General features: G+C 37.7%; 1 protein-coding gene across 1 annotated transcript in view; it reads right to left on the reverse strand.

The window, feature by feature from the left end:
* Nucleotides 1-14,835, reverse strand: part of EPT1 (ethanolaminephosphotransferase 1 (CDP-ethanolamine-specific)) — a 45,559-nt gene that overhangs the window by 17,493 nt on the left and 13,231 nt on the right. Inside the window, 2 exon segments of the mRNA XM_006880613.1 lie at nt 1,210-1,318; nt 1,758-1,826. Coding sequence (XP_006880675.1) covers nt 1,210-1,318; nt 1,758-1,826 — 178 coding nt within the window.

The following is a 14,835-nucleotide window of genomic DNA, read 5'->3' on the forward strand; positions in this document are numbered from 1 at the left end:
GGTTCTAAAATCTAGAGATCTATTATATTGTATATATTATATTTTTATTTTATTAATAAACATGATAAATCACCTTATTTAGAGTCTCCAGAGGAAAAAAAATTTTTTTGGTTACTTTTGAGGATGTTCTGAAGTTTAAAAAAAATAATACCCAAACCATGCTTAATGAAATTTTACCTAATTCAGTGCTCAAACAGAAATCAAGGACATTCCAGTGTTTAAGGATTGGCATTTGAGAGTTCAGTTCCCATTTTATTTTATGTACAGAGCAATAGCTAGACGTTTCAGTTAATAAGTTTGGTGTGCATATAAATTTCAATATTTGTCTATCATTTCAAAAGTCCCAGGTGTTTGAAATTTAATTTTCCTACAAAGTCAATGTTCTCAATGATTATAAATTTTCTCAAGTTAGCCCACAGAAGTCTGCTGAACCTCAAGAGATTAATTAATACTAAACTCCTACTTAATAGAACTCCTAAATACACCTATTAGAAAATACTTTTTTTAACTTAAAATGCCAAGAATAATTATCTACCTCTATCTGTCTCTTCTCCTCAGCTCAGCCAAGTGGCTAAGCAATGGATGTAATCTTATCTTCTACTATTCTCCTTCATTTCAAATAACTTCTAGGACCCACAGTTTACTCCTATGGCCTAAGGCCAAACCTGGATTTGAAATAAAGTAAAAATAGGAACAGAACGGCAAGATATTGATGCCAGGGCAGGAGGAACCTGAAAGCATGCTCCATCATATGGGGCCAAACTTTTGTCAATAACCATTTTAGGTCTAAGAAACATTTTCAGGGAAAGCTGGAGTTATTAAAGGCAAATTCCTAGAATTTGGTAAGTGTATTGGCCCCTGTTTGTGCCCATTTTTTAGGGAAAGTGTAGCTATTATTAATTGTCCATCTTCTTGTAACTCTGTTCTTTATCATTAGACAGCATACTTTAAATAAACAAATAATAGTTCCAGAAATATATACATACATACATACATACATACATACATACATACACACACAAACAGATATACAGGGGAAAAAATAATAGGTCACTAAAACAATCTCGTTTCGGTATACAATCTTAACATTTCACATACCATTATAGAATATCTAAAACTTCTCAGAAATATAAACATGTTAATAGAACCAGAAAAATGACCACTTCTCTTTTATTTCTACAAAACTTTTTATCAAAGGAATAATCTTACCTGAAGCATAAAAGTCAGGATCAAAGTATGCCATAAGTAGAAAATTGAATACAACCAGTAGAAAGCCAGAAAAGGTGATCAGATTTGGAGCCAGCCAAGTAGGAAACACCTATATTGTTTTTTCCAAAGAAATTTACAAATTAGAGGAATCTCACTTCAATATATTAGAAGTAAAAATCCAAGTAATAATAAAAGCTATAAATTTGAAAGATCAAATGCAGAAGTTTTAAAAATATTTAAATGTAAATAAGCCCTCCTTGATAGAAATAAGCATTTCTTCTAAAAAGAAAAGCATTTCTTCTCTATTTTTAAAATGTAAGTGAACAAGCTTTATAATAATAAAATCAAATTTATTTTAGTAAATTTAAAAGGTACTTTACAAAGATGACAAATTCTAGAAAATCTTAGATCTCTATAGTGAAATAAGTCAAAAGGTATGCAACAAATGAAAGATATTTTCTTTCAATATCATTATCAAAATCGGAGTTACAGTTACTACATCCCACAAAATGACTTAAGTTATTCAAAGCTTACTAAACTTATCTTACCTTTACTAGAGTGTTCCAGAATGGGTGCATGACATATAAAGAAAGTGGGCTGGTATCCACAGCACTGTACTGTTAAGAAATGAAACCAAATATTCCAGAATTAATCCCTGCATACTTAGTAAATGGTACAATATTTTGCAGATGAAAACAACAGGGGGGAAAAACCTGTGAAAAATACAACTATGTATATGACATCGTCTATCAATGGCAAAACTGGAATCTTAATGTAAATTGGTCAAAGGCAGTGAAACACAGATACTACTTTGCAGGGCAGGACGGGAAGAGGATATATGTATAAAGATCAATTTCCAAATCAAAGATTTAATCTTATTTTGGTTGTTTCATCGAAACCTATTAATTCAGTACCCAAAGCACCACGATAATCACTGATTCCTCTTTTCCTCTCTATAAACTTATATGCTATTACAAGACTTCAACAGAGAAACATCTATTGTTTAGACATTCTCCTAGTTACTTAGAATAAGAATATGGTGTACGTTTAACCACTGACCTCCAACCTTCTCAAGATCCTTCATTCCTCCCGATTTGCAGAAATCTACTTGTCTTCCCCTTCTCCCATGCCATTTCTAATACACTTCACTGCTGTATAATTTTGGGTAAATTACTTAAATTCTGCCTTTTTTCACCAGTTTTTTTCCTCTGTAAAATGAGCAATAGTCCTTACCTCAAAGGACTGGCGTAAGAATTAAGTAAGTTAATGATACAGATAAAGAAAGCCCTTAGAACAGTACTTGGCCCATCATAACTGCTATATAAGAAACACTAGATCCCTTTATGTAAGGCAAGTGGAGACTGTATGAATAAGTAAAAAACAAAACCAGCATAAGGTTTTGTGGTAACTGAGTTTAACTTCTGAATTACTAACATTATCTAGTATGAAATTCCAAAGAACATTTTGACAAGTATATATATTTAAATATGTAGGAGTAGGAGTCAAAGGGAACATTTATTCATCTGACACACAGGCACTGATGTTCCTGAAATGCAAGAAGCTCTACAAAACTGTTAAGAGACCACTCTCAATGTCAATGAGTTCACTGTATTGCCTTTATTATTGTTATATGGTGTTGAGTTCAGCACAGGAGGAGATTGCCCATCTTTCTCCCATGGAGCAGCTGGTAGATTCAAACCAAGTGTCTTTGAGCTAGCAGCTCAACTCCTTACCATTAGAAAGCCAGAGCTCCCTTCTTTATTAAAAGTACATAAATAGTCTGTATATAAATAAGGCTTAATTATTAATTCTTCTAAAAAAATCATAATTAAAGATTAAAATTTCCTTCTGAATATTTATGAGTATGTAGGAAACACATTCTCAATGTTTCAAGCCTCAAGTAAGCGATGACACACTAAATAAACACAAAATTTTAAAAATACTATTGTGGTAGTATTTCTATGTATTGAGTTGGAAGCGACCATAGCTGACCCTCCAGAGGGTTTTCAGAAGCAGTTAACAGCATGGGGGATTGCCTATTCTTTTCCCCTGTGGAGAAGCTGGTGGATTCAAAGCGTGTGCCTCAGGGATTGCAGCACAGCTTCTTACCAGTAGGCCATCAGAGCTCTATCAGCAAAGAAAATTGTTTACCGAGTCAAATGATTCTTTAACAAACTCCTTGTGTATGGTTTTTTAAGATTCTCCAACCCATTTTTACTAAAACAAGTTAACTGGGCAAAACACTTAAGACAGGAAAGAAAAGAAAAGAAGGTGATTACTAACTAGAAAGCTGCCTCTAGACTCGGGGCATGCGACAAAATTAAACTGTTGTCGTTAAAGTTAAACTGTTGTCATTACAAAAAATAACTTTTATTTGTATGGTACTCTATAAAGGAGAAAGTAATATATAATGTACTTTGCAATTATGTAATTTGTACCAGGATCTGAACCTCTACAGAATGAAGGAACTGACAAAGTTGCATGAATTTAAGTCTCCAAGCTAGTTGTTGGTGTTGTTATATGCCATTGAGTTGCCTGTGAATCATAGTGACCCTATGTACAACCGCCCTAAAACCTGCTCTATCCTGTGCCAATTTTATTGTCTCTAACACACCTATCTCCACTACCTCAGTCACTGAACCATCTCATCAAGGGTGACTAAGGTGCACTTGATACGGACCCGTGATCTTTGCAATCACTTGCTATGCATCAGAGAACTGGACAATAACAAAGGATGAAAGAAGGAGAATTGATGCCTTTGAGCTGTGGCGTTAGAGAAGAGTATTGAATATACCATGGACTGCTAAGAGAAAAAATGCGGGAGAGGGTGAGACCAGGCTGCTCCTTGGAGGCAAGGATTCTGAAGCTTTGTCTGACATACTTTGGACATGTTGCAAGGAAAGACCAGTCCTTGGAGAGGGAGACGTGATGCTTGGGAGGGTGGAGGGACAGCACAGGAGAGGAAGACCTCCAGGCTAGAGACAATATAAAATTGACATGAAATCCTAATGACTGCTGATGGCCAGGAGGAAATCCACACCCACATCCACATGATACCACCTATAGGTCAAACAAAAAAGAGGGGAAAAAAATCAAACGTTTCAAGTCCCTTTCCTACAATTAAGTTCCAAAGTCATAGGACGTTCAAATCAGGGAAAAAGTGGCTTACCATATCACATGAACACCAAATACAATGCACAAAGCACAATGCTCTTAATTAAATGTTTGCTGACCAAATCTCATATAAATTAAAGCCACTGAATTGTGGTAAATTGATTAGTGAGCTTCTAAAGACTTTAATTTAGCCTTAAAAAAAAAAAAGATCCTTAGCTGGTAACATTTTGCTTGAAAAGCTACTCTTTTTAAATTCTGAAGCATTAAATCTTCATCTCTACTTCAGGAGATATGTTGAAGTAGAAAAAAGAACACAAAACTGAAACCATGAGGCCAGTTTACCTCATTGAACTTTAGTTACTTAACATTCAATAACAGCTGATGAGCTCAAGTATAACAAGGAAGATTAGTATAAGATTACAAAAAAACGGATTAGTGTAAGATTACAAAAAAATTAGCAAACAATAAAACCTACAGAACACACTGTGCTCTAGTCTTCATACATCTTTATACTTTCCAAGGTTCCTTATCATTTCAGAATGAATACGGATAATGTAATCTCCTCTGTAAATACCACAGAAGGAAGGTAGTTGTTGTTATGTGTCATCGAGTCACCTGTGACTCATAGCAACCCTAAGTACAACAGCTCTAAACCCTGCTCTATCCTGAGCCAATCTTACTGTTTCTGATATACCTACCCCCATGACCCCAGTCACTGAATCAATCCATCACATGGAGAGTCTCTTTTGGGCTGTCCCTCCACTCTCCCAAGCATGACATCCCTCTCCGAGGAAGAAAGGTTAAGATCTTGTACATATATGAAAGAAAAGTGAACACTTTAAAAAGTGTTACAGAAGATCTGAGTTACTTGTTAATGCCTGTTGAATGTATTTTTCTTTTCCATTGGTATGTATGATGTTTTGGTAGATACCAAAAACCGGAGCCAGGTGGATAATCCAACATAAAGGTCAGTGGGCAACAGTGGTATGGTTATATACTGGTACATGGTACGCTGCCTTCCAATGCTAAGGACAACTGTGACATGCTTGATAACAACCTATAGGGCCAAAGTGAGCTATATTCCCACTGTCATCTATTAGATTCCAACTCACAATGACCCTGTAAGGGCAGAGTAAAAGTGCTCCAGCATTTCCAGGGCTCACATACATAGCCTAAGAAACTTTCTGGAAGCAGACGACTTCATCCTTCTCCCACGAAGCAGTTGCTGAGTTTGAACTGCTAACTCTGATATTAGCGGTCAACCATTTTAACCACTAAGCCACCAGCACTGAGGAAATGCCTGAGGCTCACAGACTGCCTGTGACAGAATCATTCCAAGACAAATTTTCAGAATCACAGAAGAGCTAAGAGGATGTCTAATGCCTGACCCTAGCAGCAATAAAAATAAGTAAAAACAACCTGTTGTTGCTGAGTACTGTCCAGTCAGAAATGACCCATAGCTGATGCTCCAGCGAGTTTTTAGAGACTGCTCATCCGTCTCCTGCAGAGCAACTGGTAAATTCAAACCATGTGCTCTTAGGTTTGCAGTGCAGCTTAACAATAGGCCACCAGAGCTCCCTAAAAAGGTGCCTAGTCTTTTTTCTAAACGCCTCTGGTTAAAAAGAACACACTAAATGTAAAAACAACTCAAACCCAAAATAATCAAATTCACTATCACTGAGCTGGAATGAACTTATTGGGTTTCCAAGCTGAAAATCTTTATGGGAAGAGATTACTCTTATTTCTCCTGGAGTGGGTTTGAACTGTCAACCTTTTGGTTCACAGCAAAATACCTTATGCACTGTGCCACCAGGACTCCTTAAAAACAACTCAATCTAATCTAATCTGATGTAAAAACAACGTAAACTTCACTCACCCTGTACTTTCTATTGCTTATTTTAGTTTATAAAGCTAAGCAGAAAAGGTTCTAGGGTTTTTTTTTCATACTATATTCCTTCAAATATTTAAAGAGAGCTTCCTAAAAAAAGAGAGACAGTTCCCTGTTACACCTAAATCTTCCCTTTACATGGATGAACATGGTTGCAACCCCTTCATTGTCTAGGCCTACTTCTCTAGACCATGTCCCAGTTACTATTTCAACATTCTTTAATAATTAGAACATGGAATGTATAAAGTATGAATCTGAAAAATCAAAAGTTGTCTAAATAAAAGCAAATACATAAAATCACAATATCCTAGGCATTACTGAGCTCAAATTGGCCATTTTGAATCAGACAATCATATGACCTGTTATACAGGAATGGCAGAATAGATGGCAGAAGAACATTTCAAGATCTGTCCTGACATACAAGGCTACTGCTGTATAAAAAGCACAAAGTCCAACCACAATTAGCTCTACAAAGGGAACTGTCCTTAACAACAGCATCCCTGGTACCAGTCACAAGTTCAGACAAGGCTCCCCCATGCCCCTGTACGAACTTCTACAAATTATTGGGTCCAATGTTCATTGCAAATGACTCACAGACTTTAGTTTACTCATAGTTGTGGGGTTTATTAAGGAAATAGGTTTGGAGGGAGAGGATGGGAGAGTCAAAGGACACATACAAGCGAAATTCCAGGCTGTAGTGAACAGCAGTCCCAAGGCAGATTAACAGCAAGACACACAATTCCTCATAGTTCAGACATCTTCTAAGTCAACAAATGAAAGTCCAGGTTTAGTCCAGCAATACAAACGCAAGAAACCTCTGGCTTCCTCAATCCCCCAGCAAGCAAAACCTTTAACTTTGGCTCTGTCTCCAGGGCTCTGACTACACCTCACCCCAGTCTCTCCGGACTGGCCAGCTCTCCATCTTCTATTGATGATATAGAATATGCAGATCAACAGTGAACTATGTGTCTGCAGTTGACATAGATACAGACCATACACCCAGATGGGGCTAAGGCAAAAACTATAAAAGTTCAAGCTGAAGCTAAAGAAAGTTAAAACAAGTCCACAGAGTCAAAATACAACTTTTGAGTATATGCTACCCGAATTTCAAGTCCAATTGAAAAATAGATTTGACAAAATGAACACTAAAGACTGAAGACCAAATAAATTGTAGATGATATCAAGGACAAGATCCATGAACAACAGAAAAGGTCATTAAAAAACAGGAGGAAAAAAGAAAAGTTCAAAATGGATGTCAGTAGAGACTCTGAAACTTTAATAGAGAAGCTAAAGCAAAGGCTGAAATGATGAAATAAGGGAGCTGAGCAAAAGACTTCAAAGGGCAGCTTGAGCAGAAAAAACAAAGTATTAAAGTGAAATGTACAAAGATGAGGAGTGAGAAAACAAGAAAGGTCAGGCCTGGCATTTCTCAAGCTGAATGAATTAAAGGAAAAAAATTAAGCTCCAAATTACAATACTGAAGGATTGTATAGGCAAAATATTAACAACATAAGGAGTATCAAAAGAAGATGGAAAGAATACAGAGTCACTATACCAAAAAGAATTGGCCACCACTGAACCATTTCAGGAAGGAGCATATATTCAGAAGGACAAGTCCAAGCTGCATAGAAAACACTGGTAAAAAATAAAGCAACAAGAACTGAAAGAATGAATACTAATTCCAGTGTTCCACCATACATACAAAGCCCAGAGGAGCTCCCTCATCTGGACCAAGACATTGGGAAGAACTAGGCAAATCACTGGAGATGATCCATCTGTGATTCCAAAAATAGATAAACCAAGAGAATGCAGAAATTGTCTAACAATATTATTAATATTAGCAGTTCTGATTCACTGGCTATTCCACGAGAGAAGGATGAAAACTCTCCTCCCATACAGCTTACTGCCCTGAAAACCCACTGGCAGATCAGCTATGCATTGGTTCTGACTAGATGGCACACAAAAATGATCATTAATATTGTTGTTATGTGCCGTGGAGTCACTTGCGACTCATAGTGACCCTATGTACAACAGCCCTAAACTCTGCTCTATCCTGTGCCAATCACATTGCCTCTGACACACCCATCCCGATTACCCCACTCACTGAATCAATCCACCTCATAGAGGGTCTTCCCCTCCTGCACTGTCCCTTCAACCTCCCAAGCATGATGCAAGGACCAGTCCCTCCTTACAAGATGCCCAAGTATGTCAGACGAAGCCCCAGAATCCTTGCCTCCAAGGAGTAGCCCAGTTTAACCCTCTTCAGGATAAATCTGTTTGTTTTCTTGGTGGTCCATGGTACACTCAATACTCTTCTCCAGCACCACAGCTCAAAGGCATCAATTCTCCTTCTGTCCTCCCTAGTCACTGTCTAACTCTCTGACACATAACAAGTGATTGCAAAGACCATGGCCTGTATCAGATGCACCTTAGTCTCCAGAGTGACAACACTGCTCTTCAGTACTTTGAAGAGGTCCCCAACAGCAGACTTCCCCATGGCAATACTTCTTTTAATTTCCTGGCTGCTGGTGCCAAGAGTATTGACTAAGGAGCCAAGCAAACTAAAGCTGTGAATAATCTCAATCTCTTCACCATTGATGCTGCCAATTGGTCCAGTGGTGAGAATCTTTGTCTTCTTGATATTGAGCCTCAATCCATATGAAAGGCTGCAGTCCTTGACCCTCTGCAGCAAGCGCTTCAGGTCCTCCTCAGTTTCAGCAAGCAGAGTTGTGTCATCTGCATAACGCAGATTATTAATAGACCTTCCACCAATCATGACACCACACTTCTCCTCATAGAGCCCAGCCTCCCAGATAATCTGTTCTGCATATAGGTTGAAAAGGTATGGAGATAGGACACATCCCTGGCATATACCCTTCTTCCTAATTTTGAACCATGCAGTGTTTACTACTACACACCAAAAATTCAAGCTGGATTCAGAAGAGACTGTTGAACAAGGAATACTACTGATGATGTTGGATGGATCTTGGCTGAAAATAAGAGCATGCCAAAAAGTGTTTTATTGATTACAAAAAAAGCCATTCTACAGTGTAGATCATAATAAATGATGAATAACAGCAAGAAGAATGGGAATTCCAGAACATTTAATTGAGTTCATGAGCAAAATAAACCTGAACCAAGATGCAGCTTTCAAACAGAATGAGAAGGGATTGCAAGATTTAAATATCAAGAAAGGTGTGCACCAGGGTTATATCCTTTCACCATTCCTATTCAATCTCTATGAGCAAATGATCCAAAAAGCTGGACTTTATAAAGAAGAATGTAGCACCAGGATTGGAGAACGACTCATCAAAAACCTTCAATATATAGATGATATAATCTTTCTTGCCAAAAGTGAGGAAGACTTGAAGCACTTGCTGTAGAAGATTGAAGAGTTCAATACAGATTAAATCTCCTTATCCACTAGGCCACCAGATCTCTAATACGGATTAAATCTCAACATCAAGAAAACAAAATTCCTTACAACTGGACCAATAGACAGTATCATGACAAATGGAGAGAAGACTTAAATTATCAAAGTTCTCATTTTACTTGGAACAATCAAGAATCAACAGCCAAAGACACGGCATTCAAGAAATCATGATACATGTAACAGTGTACAAATGTATTATCAAGAATCTCTTTAACGTGCTAATGAGCAAAGATGTCACTTTAAAGACTAAGGTACACTTTAACCCAAGCCAACCATATCTTTTATTGCTGCAGATGCACATAAAAGTTGGACAAGGAAAAGGAAGAGCTGATGCCTTTGAGTTGCAGTGCTGATGACGAGGAAAGAATATACATACCATGGACTACAGAGAATAAACAAATATGTCGTGGAAGAAGTGTTGTCAGAGTGCTCCTTAGAGGGAAGGACGGTGATACTTAAATGGCGATATACTTTGGGAATGTGATCAAGATGGTCTAGTTCCTTTAGAAGGACATATGCTTAGAATAATAAGAGGATCAGTGAAAGAGAGGAAGACCTTCAATGAGATGGACTGACTGCAACAATGGAGGTTGTGAGGATGACATAGGATCAGGCAAAGTTTCCATCTGTTGTATGTAGGGTTAGCAGCACAACTTTCTATGGACTAGGCCACTCAAGCTGTCAATCTAGTGTACAAAAGGTCACAATGAATTAGGGTCAACTCGGTGGCACCAATGAACAATTCTCTCGACCAGTGACTGGCGAGCTTTTTCTTTGTGGTCCATTTGGCCTCTGTTAACTACCCAACACAGATAATGTAACTCTAAAATAGTGAAAAGCAGTCTATTGAAAAGTTTATAGATCTTTATTTACAAACCAAGTGACCTGGAGCTTTGGTTTGCTAAGCCCTGTTCCAGACAATCTAATGTGTTACTAAACACTATAACTACCACTAATTTCTGATATTTTGTGAAATATTAGAAAATGTCAAAACTTTTTTAAAAAGTCAGTTCAAATTCTGAAATAAAGCAGGCTTCATTTTTTCGTTCATTCACTCATTCATTGAAGTAAACATTAGTTATGACTGGGTGCCTATGATTTTGGCTGGCACCGTACTAAGTCACTGGAAGAAAATGATGAAAAACATTTCCTTCATTCACCAAATTAGATGATAAGCAAGAAAACAACTAATATATATTGTAGGACATACTATGGCTGAAACAGTGTTGCGGAAAAGGACAAGGTCAACAAGTGTGCCTAATCAGAGTGGTCAGTGACAGCTTCTCTAAAGAGGAAGCATTCAAACTGAGGGATTAGAAAAGTCAAGGAAAGAATGTATGAGAGTAGTTGTGAGGTAAAAAAGCTTATACTAAACAGAATATACTACACAGTTTACTTAAATAATGTTCAAAACCAGATAAAATTAGTATGTGAAAAAAAGAAGTCACAGCAGTAGTATGGTAAGAAAGGCTGAATGGGGCTATTCTGGGGTTTAAAAGAACTATGGGGAGCTCTGGTGGCCTAGCAGTTAGAGATGCACTGCTACTCCAAAGGCAACATTTCTCAGGTGGTTCGATACCACCAGCATGGTTTGAAGCCGTCAGTGGCCCTGAGAGACTAAGATGGGCAACCTTCTCCCTGTGATTCATAGCCTCTGAAAACCTGCTGGGGGGTCATCTACGAGCAGTTCTAGCTCAAAGGCTAGAATCAGTTTTGAGAAATAAGTATGCATCTTGATCTGGGTGATGGATTATAGGACTATGTTGTTTTGTGCTATTGAATAGGAACTCACAGCTGACCCTCCAGTGGGTTTTGAGAGGCTGTAAATCACACTGAGAAGATTGCACATCTTTCTCCCATGGAGCAGCTGGAGGATTTGAACAGTTTGTCTTTGGGTTGGCAGTGCAACCTTTCTCAGTAGGCCACCTGAGCTCCCACTATAGGGTACAGACATGCATAAAAATTAATTAAATTTTCACTTAAGACATGTGTACTTAACTAAAAAAAGAAAGAAAGTCATTCTGTGTGACTGTGTTAAGACAGAGATGTACTGGGGAAGAGGTGAAGTATGCCAAAATGTCTTCTGGGGAAAAGGAACAACAGAACATGCAAAGTACAAACTAGAAATCTCTGAATTACTGAGGTAAGTCTAAAATAGTCACAGCTCAGTAGGCAAGGAAGAGCAGGATGGAAATGATTATCCTGGGAGTGAAAGTGGAGGCCAGTTAAGCAACCATTACAGCAGGTAAGAGATCACTACTGGTTAGACAAGAAGCAGTGCAAAGATTTTTAAATTCCTTCCAAAACAAACACTCAAGTGCCTACTTGGAGAAGGATAATAGAAACATGAGTCCCCACCTTAATTTAAGGAGACCACTGGCACTAATTAACAGATAACCACCTCCTTAATAGCATATTTTAGATCTTTTCTGTTTACTATTAAGAAAACAGCACTGGCACACTTTCGAGCAAAACACAGAGCTTAGACAACTTACTAATCAGACTGAGGCTTTTGTCCTAAATAATGCTCTACTATCTAAAATAAACAGCTGTGTTGGTCTTCTAATCAATATAAGGAGAACAGGACTCTCACTGACAACTGATTTTTAATAAAAGGCTTGTCTTCATCCATTTGGAATGCAAACGTCATACAAAACATTTTAGTTAGGTGTAGAAAGCATAAAATGAGGCTTTAGCACAAAATATTAATTTATAAATGGTATTCATTGCTAAATACTTTAGACGTAGACAAATTCAAAGGACTTTTCTGATTTGTATTCATTATTTCCATATCCTAGGGTTCAAAGTCATCCAGTTCTGCTTTGAGGAGTAAAAAGCCAAAAAACCACAAATACATTTTAGTTTACAGTTTGGTTCATTATATGTTATAATATTTATTAAAGCAGAGAAACTATCTAGACACCTCTTAAAATGAACTAAACAATTACATAAATGAAACAAACTTAAACTTATTATTATTAACCTCTCTTAAGAACCCCCTGTTTGTTTTTTTTCCTTCCTGTGTGCAATAAAGCTCAGCATCTGGTCAGTAAAAGTAATGGTATTTTCTCAGCTCATTGAGGGAAAAATCATCACCATCAAATTAGCAGTCAATATCTACAATTTCTTATGGAGGGTTCAAGCAACGTATTAACAAAAAAAGAGAAGTGAGGTATAACAAAACTCTGCAGTTACCAAGTATCAACTAAATGCCAGTTACTGCGTGAGAAACTAAAATAGGCAAGATTTTGCACTAAAACATTAAGAAACACCAAACCTGACCTTAACGTGCAGAAAAATAAGTTATATTATTCATTTCAAAGCCTAAATAAAGATTCTTGAGGTGTTTTTCATCTGTGCAAAACTTTAGGAACTATAGCCAGAGAATGTGATTCAGGGAACAGAACAATCTCCCATCACTGCACTATGCCAGTAAGAGCTGCTAACAAGTCAGAGCAAGTGGTGAAAAAAGATTAAAGAATAAGCTGGAGCCATGACAGAGAACAAGAAATCATGGTAACAAACAGGTCTGATTGCTCAGCTTAAACAATCAATCTATAACAAACTCTAACAAGAGGTGACATAGATGATGAAAGGAGAGATGAGGGAAGGAACAGGAACTCCTAAACACAAAGGACACACATGTAAGCTTTTGCAAAATCTTAAGGAAGACAGTAATACTCAAGAAACTCTTTATTATGTCCAAAGTCAGAGATCAAAAATTATCTGTAAGAACCAAGCTAGACTTGGGCTTCTATTTTATTCTATCAGTCTGTCCACTGAACTGTCACACACAACTCTCATTCTTAAAATACACTTTGTCTTGGTATGACCTGAGTGAATACATTACACACAAGCCAAGGCTTTGCTGCTATTCACAGGGTTTTCAAGAGCCCATTATTTCAGAAGTTGCTGACCAGTCCTGGTTTCTGGTATGTAGGCTCCACTGAAATCTGTCCAAGTGATCCCACTCCCCCTGATATCTGAAATACTGGTGCAGAGCTTCCACTCTCATAGTCACATGCAAGCCACCACACAGACAAACCGAAAAGTGAGGGATGTTCTTTCCTGCTTGCAGAAAACAAAGACCTGAAGCACTTACTGATGAAGGGCAATGATTACAGTATTCATCATGGATTACACCTCACATAAAGAGAACAAAACTCCTCACAACTGCACCAACAAACAACAAAAGAACTGAAGTTTTCAATAATCCATGGAAGTAGCAGTCAAGAAATCAAACAACATATTGCATTGGGCAAATCTACTACAAAGGAGCACTGTAATGCATAAGGGAGCAAAGATGTCACATTAAAGACTAAGGTGTACCTGGCTCAAGACATAGTATCCATCTTTTTTTTTTATTTTATGTGTGTGTACCATCAAATCAGATCTGACTGGTACATGAGGAGATTGTCCCTCCTCCAGCAAAGCATCTGGTGGATTCGAACCATACACCTCTGGGATTGCAGTGCAGCTTCTTGCCACAAGCCATATTATCTTTAAATGCATGTGAAAGACATGAATAAAGAAGATCAAAGAATGGGTGCCTTTGAGTTGGTGAAGAATACTGATCATACTACAAACTGCCAAAAGAACAAACAAATCTGTCTTGCAATAAGTGCAGCTTCTGGTAGCTCTGTAGACACCAGGATGGTGAGAGTTCACCTCACATGCTTTGATCATGTCATCAGGAGGGGCCAGTTTCCAGAGGACATCATACTTAGAAAAACAGGACATCAGTCAAAGAGATGAAAATCTTCTAGGAGACGGACCAACACAAGCTTCAACGATGACGGTATGGGCAGAAGCACAGGGGAGACTATGAGGATGGTGCAAGATTAGGCAGGGGTTAGGTCTGTTATTCCCAGGGTCACAAGAATCACAGCTGACTTGCTAACATCCAACGACAAGTCAATGTTCCAAGTAGGGAAGCACAATTATGTCTTATCTATAATGTACTTATTATTTACTAGGTGTCAAGCACTGTTCTACATACTTGAGAATAAACTTGTTCAATCCTCATAATGACCCTAGAAAGGAAGTTCTAGCTCAATGTAAATGTGATTAAGTTAAAGTTGGATAATGAATAAGGAAGACAGGAGAAGAATTGACTGACGCCTTTGAATTGCAGTGAGAGTAAAGTATTCACTATCCCACATGGACTGTCAAAAAGAACAAGTCAGTCAGT

The sequence above is a fragment of the Elephantulus edwardii genome, unplaced genomic scaffold (genome assembly GCF_000299155.1).
Source record: "Elephantulus edwardii isolate Elephantulus edwardi_28Jun2011 unplaced genomic scaffold, EleEdw1.0 scaffold00009, whole genome shotgun sequence".
In the NCBI taxonomy this organism is placed as follows: Eukaryota; Metazoa; Chordata; class Mammalia; order Macroscelidea; family Macroscelididae; genus Elephantulus; species Elephantulus edwardii.